Genomic DNA, 20,809 nt, shown 5'->3' with positions numbered 1-20,809 from the left:
GGATAGAGCCTTAGGGTGGGGCTGGCCCTGAGGTGGTGGGGAACTAACCTTCTTTATACATGTGTGACAGGCTTACTTTCACACAGTTTCTCTTAACTTCTTTTTATCACAGTTTTAGCAACTACCACTATGCCAACAATTACCTCAAAAGTTACTGAAGAGATACCGCTTTTAAAAACCACACTCAGGAGTAGTAACTCTACTTCCTGCCCCCTCCCAGCTATGCTTCTGCTTCTTCCAGTCTCCTGGATGAGCTGCCTGGCTTCCCTTACACCCTTACTTCCTGATCCCACCCCCACTGAATTATAAACATGAAAGGCCAAGAAATTCCTCCAAGCCAGGACCACAAAGTCAAAGGAGCTCTAGAAAGTTAACTGCAGATCTCTTAGTATAAAATATTAATTCCAGCTGAAGATGGAGAGCATCTGATCTTCCTCTGAATCTCAGAATACAGAGACAAATTCCCAGAAGCCTCCAAGGAATTTGAGCACAGGCTCTTAGAGGAATCTAGCTGTCCCTTTACAAATAAATAGACTCCAGGTTCAATCTGCCAAAGACTCTAAATTTCATGAAGTCAATGTGAACCCACCCTTATAGACTTCTTCATGCCCCTCCCCATACTCTACCTGCCCATTCGCGATCCCCAATGATGATTCGATCACAGAGGTCACACAGGTGATAACTTCTCTTGTTCTCAGCTTCATTGTATGGCATCTTTATTGGAGTGGCTGTAGGCTTGCAGCCCTAAAAGAACAAGGGTGGAAGGGAGTATTCAATTCAAAGAGATCTGGATATAATTCTCTATTAAGGGAAATGGGATTTTCCTAAGATTCCTTTTTCTCAACCCAGAGAGCAGATGGGCTGTATACAGATTTTAGCAACAACCTTTCTGAATGTAAAAGTAGAAAAGCAGTCTCCAGGTATTAAAAAGCAGCCAGCCCTTCTGCTTTATTCTATGGAAAAAAAGGCCTGGTTCTTCAATATAGCAACAAAGGTGTCAGCTAATGAAAGTGCTCTGAAAACCAGAAAATAGAATGTATCATGATTCATAATTACCTGGATGAAACTTTGCACGATTTCAAGAGCAGGTTCAAGAACAGACTCTTCCCACTTCGAGACATCAGATACCTCTAAGCCATAGACAGGGGGGACAAAGGGACCAGGTCCTAATGATGACAAAGAAAGGTTGTGAGAGGTCAGCCTCAAACCCAATCTATTCTGCAGCCAGGACTCTGAAATCCTCCAGGGAAATACACAGAGCCAAAGGAGTAAACATTCTGACCATGCTGTTAATTCTAACTAAACATGAACCACAATCCAAGAAAGACCTAGAGGTTTAACTGCTCTGCAGCCAATAAGACTAGCTACATAATCTGGATACATGGGTGCAGGATCTTCCAGATCAGCCAGGAAACCAGAATAGAGTTAACAGCTCAAGTGACCATTGTGTGAGCTACAACACAAAGACAGCACATCATAAGAAGAAATAAACTAACAGCTTTAAGTAAGTGCCTATTCTAAGTTCCATATCATCTTACAATGATGGCGATCTGTGGCAAGAGAATTCACAGCTTTCTTTAGGAGCAGATACTAGTCTCGGGTTTGCATATATTCCCTCAGCGGCCTGGGACTCATGAAATGCTCTGAAAGCATGGGCTGGGAACAGAATCATATCAGCCAATAAGCCGCAGAATCTGCGAACCAGAAAGAAGTCTTAGAATTGATGTAGTTGAGCAACTTCTTTTAAAAACCTGATCTAGAGGGTATTCAAGAAACACTCCCTGGTAGACACTTTTGAATGAAGATGAGACTGAAGGTAGCAAAGAGTGCAGCTACAGGTATTTCACCCACCTGAGCCAACCATGTTGCAAGAGTTTAGTCTCTGTGGTTAGCTTCCCTGCCTATATACACACTAAACTGCCTTCCACAGCTAGGTTAAGTCAGTTGCCTAAAGGCAAAGGAGCATCGCCCATGGGCAAAAACATCAAAGGCCTTGGGATGCCAACAACTGGCAGGTGCTGGCCTTTTGATTGTGCCAACCCCAAATAAGATTCTTCATAAACTGGACTGGGCTGCACCTGCTACCACAGGAAAGGTGAGACTAGGAGGGTGCAGGCAGCATCCACAGCACACCTGGCCTTGGCTAAGCTCTGCACCTGTTTCCAGGCCACTCTACATTTTCCTTTCTCCTCTAAGCCCTTTGTTGGGCTTCTGTGCCCTGTCTAAGCACCTTTCAACAAGTTCTCGGCTCCCAGCTGCTATTTCTGGCTTGGGTCCAAGGCCAAGCTGGGGTGGGGAACGCCCCCTGGCTTCCTGCCAGAACCATATCCCAGCAGACCAGCCCTAGCCAATCACGCACAGCTCCTGATTTACAGGGCAGCTGTGCCTTTCACTCCAGCACCAGGACGATGCCGGCATACGCACGAATGAGGAACAGGCATATGACACACTGTGCCATCAACTCCTCCTACCACAGAGATGGAGGAATTATTGTGGTTTTACTACAGGAAGAAGTTCTAAATTATTACCAAAAAGTCTTCTGTTAAAGGCTTATTGTCAGACATGGGGATAAGAGAAGCTGCATTAGAAATTTGTAGTACAGCACTGAGCTTCAACTTCAGATGACACTAAGACTTCTATCTACCAGGACATGCAGAGAAAACAGGATAAGCAGAGGAAAGCACAACGAGCCTCTTCACACCAGAACTCCACTGGAGAGCTCAGGCAGAGAGTGGGAGCTGGGAGAAAGAATGTTAGCAGTTTAGTGGTCAACAGCAGGGATCAAGGTATGTATTTTCAGAGGCACCGAGTGGGGCAGAGGCTTCAGCTGGCCCTGTCTGTAATTGAGAGCAGAAGTCTACCAGCAAAAGGTAAACACAGGATGATTCAGAAGCATATTTAAAACATGTCCACAAGATAAAACTGAAGTTTCACTTATGCTTAAATTAATCTCCTTTAGCTCATAACCACATAGTTTTTACCCACGGTCCAATACTAATGCTGTCTTGCTAAAGTTACAGCTAAAGGAAGTAAGAGTAGGATAAAGGAGTGCGGACTCTGTGTCAGGCCTGCATTCAGTTATCTACTGCCGACTAGCTGGGTGATTTTTGGCAAGTTATTTAACTTCACTAGGCCTTCATTTTCTTATCTGTAAAAATAAAAGAATAACACCTACCTTGAAGACTCAATAATATATGTATAACACCAAATTTAGTGCCAAAGACACAGTACAGGGCCAAATCAATGAGAATTTCCTTTCTTTTCCCTCAAAAATGCTGTTCAACTAAAGTTTCATTTGAAGCAATCTGAAGCACCATGTGGAGACGCTGGGAGACATGGTGAAGGTGTCTTTTTATACAACTCATCTGGCCCCCCAAAAACACTGTAATTAGGAAATCTTCCCTACAGAAATCTGACTGCTCTTCAGGTACAAAACTGAAGCTAAAAATCAGCCCTGAACACCAACTCTCCAAAAAGGATGCTGCTGTTGTTCTTAGCTGTTTGCAGCCAGTATCCATCTGTTCAAGGCAGAAGGCAGACTCCTCAATGCAAACAATTTTTTTTTTTTCTGAGACATCCCAAGAAAATATCCCTGGATAATCATTTATGTTATAGAACTTCCCTTAGGTCAGATCCAAAATCTTAGAACAGGCCCAGAATCTAAAATTCATTTTCTGGGTGAGCTGAGGACATCTATATTCTATTGAAAACAGACCCATAGGATAAAGAAAAACATGAGACTTACTGCTCAGAAAACGGTTTTTAACCCATCGGTTTTGTTTCCGGGCATATCTCTTAGTTACTTGTTTCAGAGCCTCAATACCTGAAAGATACAGTAGATTTAAGAACATCTAGGTAAGCACTCCTTACCCTGCAGAGAGGCAGGCCCTCCCAGCCCAGCAGGAAAAAGTCAGCCACGGCAGTGCAATGTCAGACTTGGTGGACAAAAATCTCAGTTCTGAGCTGAAGGCTATTTGGGACGCTTTAAGCCTTGGCTCTTTCTCAGACCATACCAGCAGAGTACCCTGCCACCCAAAGATGTCCAAGACTAGATTAGATGGAAGAATTCACACCTTTCTTTAGAAGCTGGTTACTAGTCTCCAGTGTGCATTTTCCCTCAGTGATCAGGTACTCGTGAAATTCCTTGAAGCCAATTGATTGGAAGATACCATGTTGATAGTCCTGGCTGGGAACAGGAGGGTATCAGCAGATAAGCCATTGCTCCTAAAAGCTAGCAGGGGCTTTGGAGATGGACCTAGTTGAGCCATTTCATCTGTCAGATAAGGAAATTGAGATCCTGAGCAGTTACTGATTCTCTGAAATTTTCCCCTCCCCTACCCACCAGGTTACTTTCTTGAAAAGTTAACTCCTGGGACTGTCTGAAAGATTAAAAAACTGCATCTGCAAAGAAGGCTGATAAACAAGTAGACCCAAAGCCAGTATTAGCATTATGGTCTTTTGATTGTCTGCAAAATATGGACAGTAGGTCAGAATAACAGCCAAATCCTCACCTATTTTCCGAAACATTCTTCTGATTATAGCGTCTGTGAAAATCTCTTAGTTCCTCCAAGAGCCCAGCAGCAAGCATGTCATCCACCCTCTTATCCAAGCGCTCATCTAGAACTTGAATCAAATTAGCCCATCAACCAGCAAGCAAGTTGTAGGTACCTACTATATACTTACATGACGAGTGAACAGGTGGTCACAAAAAAAGAGAATTTGTCCAAACAGAAGAAAGAATTCAGATTCCAAAGATTATTATAATAATTCATACTTTACTCACATTTAAGACTTTGCAACTCCAAATAAAAATGAAGCATAGTCAGAATGAAGCACATGCCTCCTCATTATATAGAGAAAGCATACAATTACAGCAATTGTGAAGGACAAATATTTTATTCTCATATGGAATGTATATCCCAATGTGTTTTAGAGGTGGCTGAGGATCCCCTGGTTTACCTTTCTTATTTTTAATTTAATATGTCATTATACTGTAACTTAGTGTTACTTTATGTTTAAGAACCCCTAGATGACACCTTGGATACGAACATGGAACTTTAATCCAAAGACATCCTAGATACGGCTGGGCAAGGTGGCTCACGCCTGTAATCCCAGCACTTTGGGAGGCCGAGGCGGGTGGATCACGAGGTCAAGAGTTCGAGACCAGCCTGACCAACACAGTGAAATCTGTCTCTACTAAAAGTACAAAAATTAGCTGGCGTAGTGGCGCGCGCCTGTAATCCCAGCTACTTGGGAGGCTGGGGCAGGAGAATCGCTTGAACCCGGGAGGCGGAGGTTGCAGTGAGCCGAGATCACACCACTGCATTCCAGCCTGGGCAACAGGGCGAGACTCTGTCTCAAAAAAAAAAAAAAAAGATATCCTAGATACATTCTAAACTACTGAGCCAAGCAAAGGAGCAAAGAGTGAGAGGTCGTAATTGTTCAGATGTGACAAACAGCTTTACTATGAATCAGATACCATTATTTTATGCTGACTGTAGAGTAAAAGTTTTTGTTTATAAAATTTCATTATTGAAAAATTACCTTTTTTATCAATTTATGGCAGATTAATTTAACAACAGATTGTCACCATTTTAATTATGTTCTTCTACATCTCTGCCATTGTGATTTATTGGCCTACAGCAACAGTAACCTTTCTAGAAAGTTTGCATTTATTGAGGACCCGTCATGTGTCAGGCACATCCTGAGCACTATATATGTATTAATTCATCTAATCCTTGATGAAGCTATGAAATATGTGTTATTACTATTATCTCTATTTTACAGGAGAATTGGGACATAGAAAGGTAAACTAATTTGTCTTAACAATTCACATAACTAGAAGCTAGTGGAGCAGGAATTTGCTATTAGACAGTCTGCCTCAAGAGCCTGTGCTCTTCAGTGCTACACTCTACTGTTTGTCCACATAATGATGTCATCTTTCCAGGCCTATCATAGGCTACCTTTGCAAACTGGTCTCTGACTCCCCCCAAGATAATATTTGTCATCCCTTCTCTGTGGCCCTACAGCACTCTGAAAATATATCTAGCCCAGCATTTATCACATAAATAATAGACAGACAGATAGTATCTATCTCCTTGTCTGTTGTCCCACTAGACTGGGAATTCCTTAAGAAAAGGCACTGTCTCTTCAACTCTGAAACCGAAGTACCACACAGAATACCCAGCACTTCATTGAATGCTTACTGAATGTTTGCTGGATGAATAAGTTACTACTATCACGGACATAATTATACTTTAGCAACAAAACACCATCAGGCTAGCAAGCTAATTATAAGGCATACTGCTTCTAGAACATTCTAGTCTCCAGCCAACCTTCCACAAGAGACTGCCTTCTTTTTCTCCTTTGGACCTTGCCTGGATGGCAGTCTCTTTCCCATTCCGTCCATCCCATCCCACTCTACCTGTGATGTCTTCTCCTAATGCCAGGGCTATCCTTTCTCCCTTTCCAAACAGATATCTAGGGGAATGGCACTGTGCCTAAGTCAACAAATAATGATAATGATAATAAAATTAATAGCTAATACTTGTTTAGTGTTTATTATGAGCCACCCATGGTTCTAAGCATTTTCTATACAGTAACTTATTACTCCAAGTTCCATCACAGATGGACTCTAGGGCATCAAAGGGCTGTTACCTGCCTGGTCAGCATGAAGCCAAAGGATGCAAGGGTTAGAGAACTTCAGAGGACCTCCAAGGGGACCACCACCTTCTTCTGTATGTTGACGATGGAGAAATTCACTATGAGAGATTCCTGTTTCTTCAAAAACTTGCAAGCTCCTAAGTAATATAAAAGGGGAGGGAGGGGGCACACCCATAAAAACCAATAGAAAATATTCATTCTCAAGTAAAACAAGGAGAAAGGCTGTTTATTACAGAAAGCCTCATTCTTGAAAGCCAGTCACGACAGTGTGCACATCTGTAGTCCCAGCTACTCAGGAGGCCAAACTGGGAGGACTGCTTGAGCTCAGGAGTTCAAGACCAACCTAAGCAGCAACAGACCCAGTCTCTTCAAAAAGGGGGCATGCAGAAAGGCTTATTCTCATTTTCACTGCATTAAGTTCCAAAAGACATGAAGGTCTAGGGTTACTCCAGTCCTACAGCTACTCAGAAAAGGGTACTAAAGAAAACTTTAGGTAAAGTAAGAAATAATATTATTTTTCTAAAGATATATAAATTATTCTGAAATCAGTTAAATAGGTTCAGAAACAACAGGTTTCTTCTATACAAACAGAATGGTACTCACTCACTTTCAGATAAACAGTAAAAGAGCTTGTTTGGGACACTTTGTAACAAGCCAACAAGTCTGGTCTGGCTGGCATGCCTTTCCCACAGTACAAAAGCATGTTGTACATCCAGCTCATCAGCTTTCTTTTTAAATATGTCAAATTAATGAAGAATGCTCCTGGCTAATCCAGTGCTCTACTGGCACAAAGATCACTGAGAAAAGAACTCACATACTTATTCTTAAGCCACCATCCACTTCTGTCCGTATCTATTATGTTAAGCAGCACTAGGTAATTTAACTCCCAAATCTACACTCTACCACTCTGGGTGATTGCAACTTATCAGCCTGAAAGTGATCTTTCTCTTCCTGACCCAATTCTACTTCCTGAAACCCTAACGCAAGAGTGTAGACCCCCTTGTCTTTCAGTATCACTGGTTTCTCAAAGAAGATCTATGAGAAAAAATGTAGTAACAGATATCTCACTTATCTGGAGTTAAAATACAGCCTCAAGCCAAAAGAAAGATTAAAAAAAAAAGAAAGTCCTCATTCTCTAAATGAGACTCTAGAGCTCTTGCTTAGAACCTATTGACTTACTAAGAAAAAATTCTCAAACTCATTACTCGTTTAGACGCAGCAAAATGAGGAGAAGTGATAAGAAAGAACTGATTAGTAAAAGGAGAGAATAATAAACACCAAGCTCTAGAATCATGTAATAAAACAATATAAAAATGAATGTTTATCATAATGTTCCTAGGTTTAAAAAAAATTGAATGTTTTCTATTAAAGTGTTTAAAATGTTTGGATACTGAAAAGTATAAACTTCATTAATCTAAAACATGCATTCTTAATGGGGTTATATATTGCCTTTAAGGGGGTGAAAAAACTTAGATACTACAATTTGTGCCCCACCCCCCTGCCGTGCAAAGGACAACCCTACCTGAAGAAATCCTTTTCTTGGCTGAGTACTGTGGCTCATGACTATAATCCCAGCACTTTAGTAGGCTGAGGCAGGAGGATCGCTTGAGCCTAGGAGTTTGGAACCAGCCTGGGCAACACAGCAAAACATCTCTACAAAAAATTAAAAATTTAAAAAACTAGCCAGGTATAGTAGTGCACACCCGTAGTCCCAGCTACTCAGGAGGCCGAGGCAGGAGGACATCTGAGCCCAGGAGGTCAAGGCTGCAGTGAGCCATGATTATGCCACTGTACTCCAGCCTGGGCAACAAAGTAAGACTCTATCTCTTAAAAAAAAAAAAGTAATAATAATAATGAATGTTTTAAATCCTATATTCTAACATTAAGTTTCACTGAGGGGGGTAAAATTAGGATGAAAAATATCAAATTCATTTGAGTGGAATACTTCACAACCCTTACGAATATGAGGTATTACTTTAATATTTAATCTGTATAACCATCAATAGAACAGGTCCTTCATTAGATGTTCTACTATGCCGGAAGTGGTATCACTCCTAATACTGCAGAAAAATAAACCTAACATGAGGCTGCAATTTCAAAACAACCTAAAAAAACATGACCTTGTGAGTTCATTCACTACCTCTCTTCCCTACCAGATAGTTTCCATGTGCAAAGGTGAGCTGATCTGTGAGACAGTTAATAAAATCCACCTCCCACTGGGAAAGCTGCTGGGGCAGAACACGGCATTGCATAATCAGTTATGAAACCCAAATCACAATGTAAACAAACTGCATGCCAGAAAAAATGTATATGAAAACTGTTATACAAGCAAAGATCAAATAGAAAATGAAGCAACATTATATAGGCCCTAGGGGAAAACGATATTGTACTATGCATTTAAAATGTAACAAAGTAGGCTGCAATTATTTATTGAGGTAGTTGAACTGAAGCAATAACTCAGGGCCTCCCAACCTGCTGAGCTAGAACAACACATCAATCTCCACTAACTGCTATTACCAAATCTCTCATCATCTGGGCAAACTGAAGAACTGACTGCTCGCTAGTTGTAAAGGAATTTGGGGTCAGCAGGCCAGGCTTTCTTACCTGGCCACTTTGCGTTTGTCATGTGGATGCAGCTTGGCGGCCATTTCTGGGTCCACCTGGCTTAGGCGTTTGTGAAGTACAAGACCATCCTCCTTTTCAAGCTCCACTTTTCGGTCAATCACTTTCTCAGTGCCCATCTCCTGGGGCTATTAAATGATGGTTTAGAAGTAAATTTAATTCAACCAACACTGAGACAGTGTATGTGCCAGGCACTTTGCTAACTGTCAGGAATACAGAATAATCAGAAGATCTTGCCATATAGTGAGAGATCATAAACAGAAAATTCCAATATGCTGTGGTAAGTGCTATGAGGCCACAGCAAACAAAAAAGACAGAAGACTTACAGCATAGGGAAACACCTGGCTATTTGCTTCCCTGTCAGAAGTTCAAACAGGTACCAGGGCTAATATGTCTATTTTAGCATATCCAGGAGTCTAGTCTTCTCAGCAAGTGTGAACAAGGAGACCAGGATTGCCAGTGAATTACAGTTTACACAGTCTTACCCTACATAGTAGCACCTACGTAAATAAGGTCAGTGTTGGACATCTCCCTAATATACATACTGTGCTGCCAGCCAGGAAATACTGAATCAGGCTAATGGCTAACATACTGGTTTTTTTAAAATATAATTTTTCTAAAGAATTATACATATTTTTTTCTTGAATCACATCTCTCTTTTTTTTTTTGAGACAGGGTCTCGCTCTGTTGCCCAGGCTGGAGTACAGTGGCGCGATCTCAGCTCACTGCAACCTCCGCCTCAAGCCTCAAGTGATCCTCCCACCTCAGCCTCCCTAGTAGCTGGGATTACAGGTGCGTGCCACCACGCCTGGCTAATTTTTGTATTTTTAGTAGAGATGGGGTTTAGTAGAGATGGGGTTTCACCATGTTGGCCAGGCTGGTCTCGAACTCCTGACCTCAGGTGAGCCACCCACCTTGGCCTCCCAAAGTGCTGGGATTACAGGTGTGAGCCACCACGCCCAGCCTAATGAACTGTTAATTTATATGGAGATGCTAATTAATCCACACAGCAACATTTTTGCCACACAGAGCCCCTTCCCATAGACCAGCCTGGAGGAACACACTTCACACATGGAGGTGGCATTTGCTTGAGAATATTAAGTAGGAAAATTATAGTTGCTGAGTATAAGAAATAGGCAAGAGTCAACCTTTCTCCCACTGAAATTAGCCAGCAAGAAAGAGCAATCCATTTCCTCAGTGAGTTACGAGTGAACTAAACTTACCTTGGTATTGACAAGAACTTTCCAGAGCAGAGATTCAATGTAATAATTGGTTCCTCCCACGACAATAGGAATTTTGTCTCGGGCAAATATATCTTCAATGTGAACATTAAGAAAGATATCACGATATCAAGAGAATCCTGACTCACTTTGGAAGGACACCATTAGCAAGAAACCACATTCATTTATCTGCAGAGCAGAGGAGAAAGGGTGGGAACCAAAATGCGTTGATACCAGCCCTCAGTGTTTCCAACAAATTTCCAGAATCACGTCCAATCAGTTCTGGAGGGACTTGCAGAAACCAGAGACAAATGCATAGTGGTAATTCCTTCCAGTTCTAGAACTTTCTAGGTCTTGCTGCTAAAAGTCAAAGTTTTATTAGTATTCCAAATCAGTTCAACAAGCACAAGCCCAAGGACTCTCACAGAACCAAGTGTCAGCTGCTCAGGAGGCCATCAAGGTGACATCCATTGCATGACTTTGCCTTCTAAGGCAAAACACAAGCTGGTTTCTCTAAAGTTCTTAGACTTAGTCAGTCTCTACCATCATGGAGAGACTATCACATTTTGCCACTTGAGGCTTCACCAAATTAAGTGAGATGCACAGGTTCTGAAGATAAATAGACTTCAATTTCCAGGTTCAGCTCTTGGGCAAGTTACTCAGCCTGTCTGAGTTTCAGTTTTCTCACCTGTAAAAATCCCCATGAGCCTTAAATGTGACAATTCATAGAAATCCCCTATCACAATGCCTAAAAAATAGTAAGCACTCAATTTACTATAGCCACTATTGTTTTTTCATCTCTGCTACTTTAAATTTTTCTCTTTAGAATCTCCGTTGAACAGATAATTATCTGCTTTAAGAAGGCCTTTGCTCCTGAGAATAATTTTTTTTTTTTGAGACAGGGTCTCACTCTGTCACCAACACTGGAGTGTAGTGACGTGAAAACAGTTCACTGCAGCCTCGACCTCCCAGGGCTCGAGTCATCCTCCCACCTCAGCTCCCGCCACCAAGTAGCTGGGACTACAAGCACACGCCACCACATCTGGCTAATTTTTGTATTTTTGGTAGAGGTAAGGTTTCACGATGTTACTTGCCCAGGCTGATCTTGAACTCCTGAGCTCAAGCAATCCATCCACTGCAGCATCCCAAAGTGCTGAGGTTACAGGCGTTAGCCATTGTGCCTGGCCAAAAATAACTTTTTTTAAAAGACTTTCAATATCCAGGTAAATAATCATTTACACATTTCTCCTTGCCAGCCAATCTGCAGGCATAGAGACAGACCACCTCTTTTCTACTAGAATCCCACTAACCCTTAAGCGGCTAAGGCAGGGTGGGAAGAAAGATGTTACCAATCAAGGATCATAAAGAAAAAACATTGTTTGTTTTAAAAAGAGAAAACAAATTCTCTATTTCCCCCTTTAAATTAAGTATAGGGAGCATACAATTTCCACAGTAAGATAAAATGTCAATTATACACAAGTTAAATATCCCTTATCCAAAATACTTGGGACCAAGGAAATGTTTCAGATTTTGAATTATTTGCATTATACTTACTGGTTGAGCATCCCAAACCTGAAAATCTGAAAACTGAAATGGTCCAATGAGCATTTCCTTTGAGCATCATCTCAGCACTCCAAAAGTTTCAGATTTTGGAGTATTTTGGATTTTAGATTTTCAGATGTTCAACCTGTAGTATGATTAACAAAGGGAAAGTGAGCAAAGAAATGAAAAGGGGAAGGGAAAAATGTTAAGATTCCAGAAGAGGAGAGAGTGGAAAGAGGAAAGAAGATGGGATAGGACATACTTCACGGAAAAAGGTTTAACTTATTTGTGCAAGCCATGAAATGACTGTGATATTGAGCAAACACCCTTCTACTCTTTGGGCCTCAGTATCTAGTACCTTCACCTGTCGAATCAAGAAGGCTGATTGGGGCCAGGCGTGGTGGCTCACACTTGTAATTCCAGCACTTTGGGAGGCCGAGGCAGTAGGACCACTTGAGCCCAGGGGTTCAAGACCAGCTTGTCAACATAGCAAAATCCATCTCTACAAAAAATAAAATAGCCGGGCATGGTGGCTCACGCCTGTTATCCCAGCACTTTGGAAGGCTGAGGCAGGTGGATCACGAGGTCAGGAGTTCGAGACCAGCCTGGCCAACATGGTGAAACCCCGTCTCTACCAAAGATACAAAAAATTAGCCAGGTGTGGTGGCATGTGCCTGTAGTCCCAGCTACTTGGGAGGATGAGGCAGGGGAATCACTTAAACCTGGGAGGCGGAGATTGCAGTGAGCCAAGATCGCGCTATTGCACTCCAGCCTGGGTGACAGAGCAAGACTCCGTCTCAAAAAATAATAATAATAAAATGAAAATAATTAGCTGGGTGTGGTGGTAAGCACCTGTAGTCCCAGATATTTAGGAGGCTGAGGTGGGAGGATCACCTGAGCCCAGGAGGTCAAGGTGGCAATGAGCCATGATGGTGCCACTGCACTCCAACCTAGGCAACAGAGTGAGACTGTCTCTAGGAGAAAAAAAAAAAAAAATTCACGTACTTCCATTTGAATCTATATCTGGGTTTTCTATTCTGTGCCACAAATATATCTAGTACTAAATAAGTTCCATGCTATTATAATTATTATGACTTTTCAATCTTTTAATATATAGCAATCCAGATACTAAAGGCAGTCTGCATGTTAAGACATAAGGGCAATCCCCCTTATATTATTCTTTTTACAAAAATTTCTTGGTTTTACCCAGAACTATATTTTCCAGTCCTCTCCCACCTAACAATCCCTTTGAAATTCTAACTATAACTCCATTATATTTATAGATTAACTTCGTATCTCCATTTAAAGGATAGAAAACCGAAGCTCAGTGGGGTTAAGGAAATGCTTTACCCAGTAAAATTCACATGGTAAAAAAGGCAGTTCTAGGACTGTAACACAAATTTTCTGATTCTTAAATTGGTGTTCTTATCACTAAAACAGTGCTTCTCAAATTTTAATGTGTATATGAATCACTGGGGACTCCCGTTATAAAGCAGATTCTAATTCAGTAGGTCTGGAGTGGGGCCCAAGAATCAGCATTTCTAACAAGTTCCCAGAGAATGATGATGCCACAGTCTAAGGACAAGAATTTGAGTGACAAAGACACTGTATCTTTCAGTCCATAGTCTGATGGGGATGGCATCTATCAGTATTTAGGCCTTGGGTGCCCCTTCTGAGAAGAAATTGCCACTAGAAAGAAAATTTCTCTCTTGGCTTGGGCTGCTTTCACCCACCAAACCCAGCTGCTGCCTTTCCTAAGGATATCAGAGCAGTTGCTCTATTTCTGAAGTCCACCACTGTGTAATTGGTCACAAGAGGATCCACAAAGCTGATCATGTGGTGCCGGCAGATTCTCTGCTCTTGGGCAGAAACCTTGTTGGTGATGATGTCTAGGCCTTCATAGACCTAGGGGAAAGAAAATTAACATGAGAAAGTCAACCACCTCCATAAAAAATGCATACTTAATGAATAGAAATTTTGATCTATCCTCCCTCCTGCCAAACACTTCACTGACCCAAAGCACCAGGGTAGATGTATTCTAACAAACAGCACAGCCAGATCCATGAAACCCAAAACAAAGAAGAAAATACAGCATTGGTTTTCTTATCAAATAGTAGCTATTAGCTCAGATTTAAAGCTAAGAAGGATATGTAAATACATGCCCAGAATTAGTAAAAACTAATTCTGCATGGCCAGAACTTTAAAGCACTGAAAATTGGGCAGGTTGTTTTATTTATTTTACTTATCACAAGACTCCAGAAAGGTAACATTTGCATTCATTGCTCATAGTTCTACTTCAAAATGCTTAGGTATTTCTTGGATTTAAATAGCTCTAAAAGGTTTTCAGAATTTGTATAAGATTGGTTCCATTTGTGGAGAAGGAGTCTACAAAAATACATATAAAACATACACATACACACTTTGAAGTCAGAACCCCTAATACTGCTGTACTCTAGTGGAAACATTGTGATCTATCAAAATTACTGCTTCAGGGGTCAGCAAGGACAATCTAAATACTCAAAGGCAATATCCTGTCTGTGAGCTCTTGATCTGCCAATTCGACTAAAAAGTTCAAGTGTACTTTTTCTAAATGCAAGGTCTCCAAGAACAGATCTGAAAATACCAGTTTGAAAATAGGGATGAATACTTTGAGATTAAATGTTCTCTGTAATCACTGATTCTACAGGGAGCACTGAATGAACAAATAATAAGTTCCGTAGAGCCCACAAAGATGTTAAAAGCATTTTTATCTCACGTTTCCCTTTACTTACATGGGTGTCAAATAAGTACAGTACAGTGTAATGGTTAGGAGGAAAGACCCTGGCGCCAGGCTGCCTCAGCTCATTTCCTAGCTCTACCACTTACTAGTTATTCGTAGTTGGAGAAGTCAGTTACTAACCTCTCTGGGCCTCAATCCCTCATCAGTAAAATGAAAATAATAATATCTACCTCATAGGGTTGTTGTAGGGATTAAACGAGTTACTACTAAAAAGCACTTAGTTTTTGCCTGGCACATTTTAAGGGCCACATTGAGGGTCACTATTACCTAATTGCTATCATTATCACTACTACTATCACAATAACTAAAGGAGAAAGGGAAATAATTTTAGTGTTACTGTTTAATACTCAGAAGGCTCTATGCTCTTAGTGACTGAGGTCATTTACCAAGCAAGGATATAAGCTATCTTCAATGAAATAAAATTGGTAAATAGTAAAACAGCATATAAATAAAAAATAATGTAAATAAGAGCCATAAGGAAAGTATCAACTCTGCCTTTTTAACTCATTTAATTTGTGCCTGACAGCAGACTCACATTCTCATACCTGAAAATTAATGGAATCATAAATCATAGAGTATTCTTTTCTGTGTATCTTGAACAAGACTTCCTTCTAATGTTATACAAGGTCATATGGTTATTATACACTGGTGTCTTCTATGCACATTAAGAAAACTAAAGGGGAGGCTGGACGCGGTGGTTCATGCCGGTAATCCCAGCACTTTGAAAGGCCAAGGCAGGTGGATCACGATGTCAGGAGTTCGAGACCAGCCTGACCAACATGATGAAACCCCATCTCTACTAAAAATACACAAAAAATTAGCTGGGTGTGGTGGCGTGTGCCTATAATCCTAGCTATACTCAGGAGGCTGAGGCAGGAGAATCGCTTGAACCCAGGAGGCGGAGGTTGCAGTGAGCCAAGATCACGCCATTGCGTTCCAGCCTGGGCAACAGAGCGAGACTCGACTCCGTCTCAAAAAAAAAAAAACCAAAAAAAAAAAAAAAACGAAAGAGGCCCAGGAGGCGGAGGTTGCAGTGAGCCAAGATCACGCCATTGCGTTCCAGCCTGGGCAACAGAGGGAGACTCGACTCCGTCTCAAAAAAAAAAAAAAAAAAAAAAAAAAAAACGAAAGAGGCCAGGTGCGGAGGCTCACACCTGTAATCCTAGCACTTTGGGAGGCTGAGGTGGGTGGATCACTTGAGCTCATGAGTTCAAGACCAGTCTGGGTGACCTGGCTAAACTGCAGCTCTATAAAAAATGCAAAAATTAGCCAGGTGTGGTGACACGCACCTGTAGTTCCGCTACTGGGGAGGCTGAGGTGGGAGGATCCTTGTGCCTGGAAGGCGGAGGTTGCAGCGAGCCGAGATCATACCACTGCACTCCAGCCTGGACAATAGAGCCAGACTTTGTCTCAAAAAAAAAAAAAGAAAGAAAGAAAGAAAAGAAAACTAAAGTGAGGAAAAGAGTTAATAATAACTGTTTATTCCTCTCTCTCTCTCTCTCTCTTTTTCCCACAGCCCTTGGTTGGCTCTGCTGTAGCTTAGAATTCCAAATGATCCCATTTTAAAGAGCTCACATAGCAACAACTTGATTTTGCTAGTAGAGGATTTCTAAATCCTGTTAAGTATGTTACAGTAAAAAGGATTCTAAATTTTTACACTGAGATTAATGTTAATCAGTGTCAAATGCATAGCTGCAAATGTACAATTACCCACACCTCCAACAAGGACAAAATGTAAATATCTCTACCAGCACCTTCTATCAGAAACCCTAGAAGGCTAGATAAAATTTCTTCCTGTAATCTGCCTTTAGGTGTATCTTCTAGAGGCCCTTAAAATGGTGAGCTTAAACAAATGGACACATAAATATAATTCAAACAGAAGGTAACCCAGAGCTAGCTCACCTTATTTACTAAAGGAAGTGGCCTATTGTACTGCTTATGATAGATAATACAAATGCCACCAAATATCAGGAAGAAGAAAAGAGTACTAATGGTTTAAAGAAAGCAGAGCTCTTACTCATAGTTAACAAAAACTGTAACTCATAAAAGTACTAAATCTTGGTTACTAATATAAATTGTCATCTTTGGGTGATCTGTTAACTCTTTGCCTCTTACACATTCAGATTAAAAGAAATGGGTCATAAAGATGTGGGTGATACAGACTAGACATCTGATTTACATATAATATGGTTTTATGGGTATGTTTTATAGTCGTTAACTAAATCTAAAACTGAAAACTTCTGAGCACCAAACGCACAACTCGGAGGAAATGCTCACTGGAGTATTTTGGATTTTAGATTTTCAGATTTGGGATGCTCAATTGGTAAATATAATGCAAATATTCCAAAATCAGAAAAAACTAGGAAACCAAAACACTTCTGGTCCCAAGCACTTTGCATAATGGATACTCAACCTGTACCACAGTATATTAAAGTACAATAAATGAAAGTATATGACTGTGACCTGCATTGCAACAATAAGGAAAGGAGAGACAAACTCTAAGTGAAACAAGATTGGCCAAGTGTTCATAATTATCGACTTTAGGTGATGGATATATGGGTAGTTCATTATTTGCCCTACTTTCTTTATATGTTGGGAAATTTCCATGACAAAAAGTTTATTTAAAAAAAGCCGCGCGCAGTGGCTCACATCTGTAATTCCAGCACTCTGGGAGGCCGAGGCAGGCAGATCATGAGATCAAGAGTTCAAGACCAGCCTGACCAACATGGTGAAACCCCGTCTCTACTAAAAATACAAAAATCAGCCAGGCGTGGTGGCGCGCGCCTGTAATCTCAGCTACTCAGGGGCTGAAGCAGGAGAATCGCTTGAACCCGGATGGCAGAAGTTGCAGTGAGCTGAGATGGTGCCACTGCACTCTAGCCTGGGCGACGGAGCAAGACTCTGTCTCAAAAAAGACATGGATGTACTTCGCACTCATTATAATGGCTATTAGAAAAAGAAAAAAGAAACAGATAATAGCAAATGTTGGCAAGGATGTAGAGAAACTGGAACCCTTGTGCATTGCTGAGGGGCATGTAAGATGGTGCAGCTATTACGGAAAACAATATGGCAGTTTCGGGAAGGACAAGGTGGTTCATGCCTGTAATCCCAACATTTTGGAAGACTGAGGCAGACCCAGGAGTTCAAAATCAACCTAGGCAACATAACGAGACCAGATCTCTAGAACTTAAAAACAACAACAACAACAAAAACTGGAAGAAAAACAATATGGCAGTTCCTCAAAAAATAAAACAGAATTAACACACAACTTAGCAATTCCACTTCAGGTACATACCCAAAAGAATTGAAAGCAGGGTGTTAAACAGATATTTACACATCCATGTTCACAGCAGCATTATTCACAATAGCCAAAAGATGAAGTAATCCAAGTATCCATCCACAGATAAATAGACAAACAAAATGTGGTCTATGCATACAAATGAGTATTATTCAGCCTTAAGAAAGGCAGGAAGTTGGCCGGGCGGTGGGTCGTGCCTATAATCCCAGCACTTTGGGAGACTGAGGTGGATGGATCACCTGAGGTCAGGAGTTCGAGACCAGCCTGACCAATATGGTGAAACCCTATCTCTACTAAAAATATAAAAATTAGCCAGGCATGGTAGCGGGCACCTGTAATCCCAGCTACTCAAGAGGCTGAGACAGAAGAATTGCTTGAACCTAGGGGGCAGAGGTTGCAGTGAGCCGAGATCGCACCACTGCGCTCAAGCCTGGGCAAGAGAGCAAGGCTCTGTCTCAAAAAAAAAGAAAAAAAGAAAGGCATGAAATTATCACACATCCTACAACATGGATAACCTTGAACATACTATGCTAAGTTAAATAAGCCAATCACAAAAGGACAAACACTGTACGATCTCATGTATATGAAGTACCTAGAGTAGTCAAATTCATAGAGACACAAAGTAGAATATTAGTTACGAGGAGCTGGGGAGAGGGGAAAATAGGGATTTACTGTTTAACTGGTACAGAGTTTCACTTTAAGAAGATAAAAACCTATTGAGATGGAAGGTAGTAATGGTTGCAGAACAATGCTATTGTACTTAATGCCACTGAAATACTGAAATGGCTAAAATGGCCACTGAAATGGTTAATGGTCAATGTTATATCACAATTAAAAAAAAAAAGACTTGGATGATAGCTTTTAGGCACAATAAGAAACTAGTGAATAGCAGCAATGAAATAAAATTTTCAAAATTATTAAGAGCTGGTAATGTTCTATTTCTTGTGATATTCTGTTTCTTGAACTGAAATTCAGTTGAGTTGTGGTTACACAGATATTTTAACTTTTTGTTATTGTATTGAGCTGTACAGTTATTAATTATGTGTTTTTATGGGTATCCTTTATTTATCAAATAAAATCATACTGCACAGTTAAGAAGCAAAAACACAACATTTTTCACATTTGTACCAGGCATAAATATCTAAACAAACTGAGAAATTAATCAATTTTGTAAGTATCACATTTGGTCCAGAGGTTTAGGTCACATCCATGCTCTAAATGCCACAATCAGGCTTATTATTTTATTACCAGCCTAGAAAACATTCACATGTGAGATTTGTAGCTGAATGCCTTACACTTCCCCTATTTTTCAGCTTCAATTACAGTTTCAGAATCACTCTACCTACAATCAGCCTGAATGCTGGGAAGAGCCAAAAGGATCTCTGTTATCTTTCAAAGACAGCATGCCACTCTGCTCCATTTCCCCTTCTCCCAAAGGATACTTGTGATCTGTGTGCATGGAAATGATTTGGAATGAAATGCTTTTCTCTGCACAAACCATATTTTGACATTACTAAGGGACAACTGGCTTCTTTGTAAGGCCTGATGACTGAAATATTCTGAAAAATTCCAGGTTTAATCCACTTCATCAATTATCTAACATAATTGACTTATCTCTACAAACATTTACTAAGCGTCTACTATGTGTTAGGTATACTGCAACATGTTAGTTATGAAAAGAAGATTAAGAAAGTCCCATGGACGGGCATGGTGGCTCACACCTATAATCCCAGCACTTTAGAAGGTTGAGTAGGAGGATCACTTGAGACCAGGAGTTCAAGACCAGCCCAGCCAACATAGTGAGACTCCATCTCTACCAAAAATTTAAAAATTAGTTGGGTGTGGTGGCACGTGCCTCCCGGCTACTTGGGAGGCTGAGGCAGGAGGACTGCTTAGGCCCAGGAGTCCAAGGCTATAGTGAGCTAAAAAGGTGCCCCTGCACTCCAGCCTGGGCAACAGAGCAAGACCCTGTCTCTTAAAAAAAAAGAGTCCTAGTCCTCAGAGTCCAAGTTAGACACAAATAGCTGTAATTAAAGAAGATACATGATACAAGAGTGTATAACCACTAAACATTTAATGTTCTAGGCATTAAATTGGGCATTATAGAAAAATATACCACTTTGTTGCACCTCTATTGATGGTTTATTTCCAGACTGAAAAAAAAAAATTTGTAAAAATGGTACAACGCTGAAATAACCTGAACTCTCCAAATCAACAGAGCTGAAATGCCTGGAGGAACTAATGAAGGTAAAAGAAATCTACAACAGAGAAAAAAAAAAAGATATGAAAAAAACTATAAACAACAACAACAACAAAAGATATGGAAAAAACAAAAAAAGAAATCCATAACAGAGAACTAGAAGAAGAAAACCAGCAGAATCCAGAGCCATGGTTCTCAATTCAAGTGATTTTGTTCACTGGGAGACATCTGGCAATGTCCAGGCTGGGGTGCAGTGGTGTGATCTCAGCTCATGGCAACCTCCACCTCCCAGGTTCAAGCAATTCTCCTGCCTCAGCCTCCCAAGTAGCTGGGATTATAGGTACCTGCCACCACGCCTGGCTAGTGCTTGTATTAGAGACAGGGTTTTGCTATGTTGGCCAGGCTGGTCTCGAACTCCTGACCTCAGGTGATCTGCCAGCCTCGGTCTCCCAGAGTGCTGGGATTACAGGTATGAGCCACTGCAC

General features: G+C 40.9%; 1 protein-coding gene across 4 annotated transcripts in view; it reads right to left on the bottom strand.

Annotated features, from left to right (window-relative positions):
• TRIT1 (tRNA isopentenyltransferase 1) overlaps positions 1–20,809 on the bottom strand; it is a 64,349-nt gene that overhangs the window by 23,572 nt on the left and 19,968 nt on the right. For 2 of the 4 annotated variants that reach the window (XR_010131510.1, XM_063700031.1), the window contains exons 2-11: positions 16,116–16,235; positions 13,812–13,952; positions 10,509–10,607; positions 9,268–9,413; positions 6,658–6,800; positions 4,512–4,623; positions 4,074–4,186; positions 3,746–3,823; positions 1,057–1,166; positions 627–744 (exon numbers count right to left, since the gene is read on the bottom strand). Coding sequence is in view for 2 of the 4 variants with exons in the window: in XM_063700031.1 (XP_063556101.1) it covers positions 627–744; positions 1,057–1,166; positions 3,746–3,823; positions 4,074–4,186; positions 4,512–4,623; positions 6,658–6,800; positions 9,268–9,413; positions 10,509–10,607; positions 13,812–13,952; positions 16,116–16,235 (1,180 nt within the window). In the remaining 2 variants the exon portion in view is untranslated. The remainder of the gene's footprint in view (positions 1–626; positions 745–1,056; positions 1,167–3,745; positions 3,824–4,073; positions 4,187–4,511; positions 4,624–6,657; positions 6,801–9,267; positions 9,414–10,508; positions 10,608–13,811; positions 13,953–16,115; positions 16,236–20,809) is intronic. The other 2 variants (XR_010131511.1, XM_063700035.1) reach the window with 1 other exon arrangement.

This window comes from Gorilla gorilla, chromosome 1 (genome assembly GCF_029281585.2).
Source record: "Gorilla gorilla gorilla isolate KB3781 chromosome 1, NHGRI_mGorGor1-v2.1_pri, whole genome shotgun sequence".
Lineage (NCBI taxonomy): Eukaryota > Metazoa > Chordata > Mammalia > Primates > Hominidae > Gorilla > Gorilla gorilla.
The sequence above is the reverse complement of the archived record's forward strand: the minus strand, read 5'-3'. Positions and strand labels throughout refer to the sequence as shown.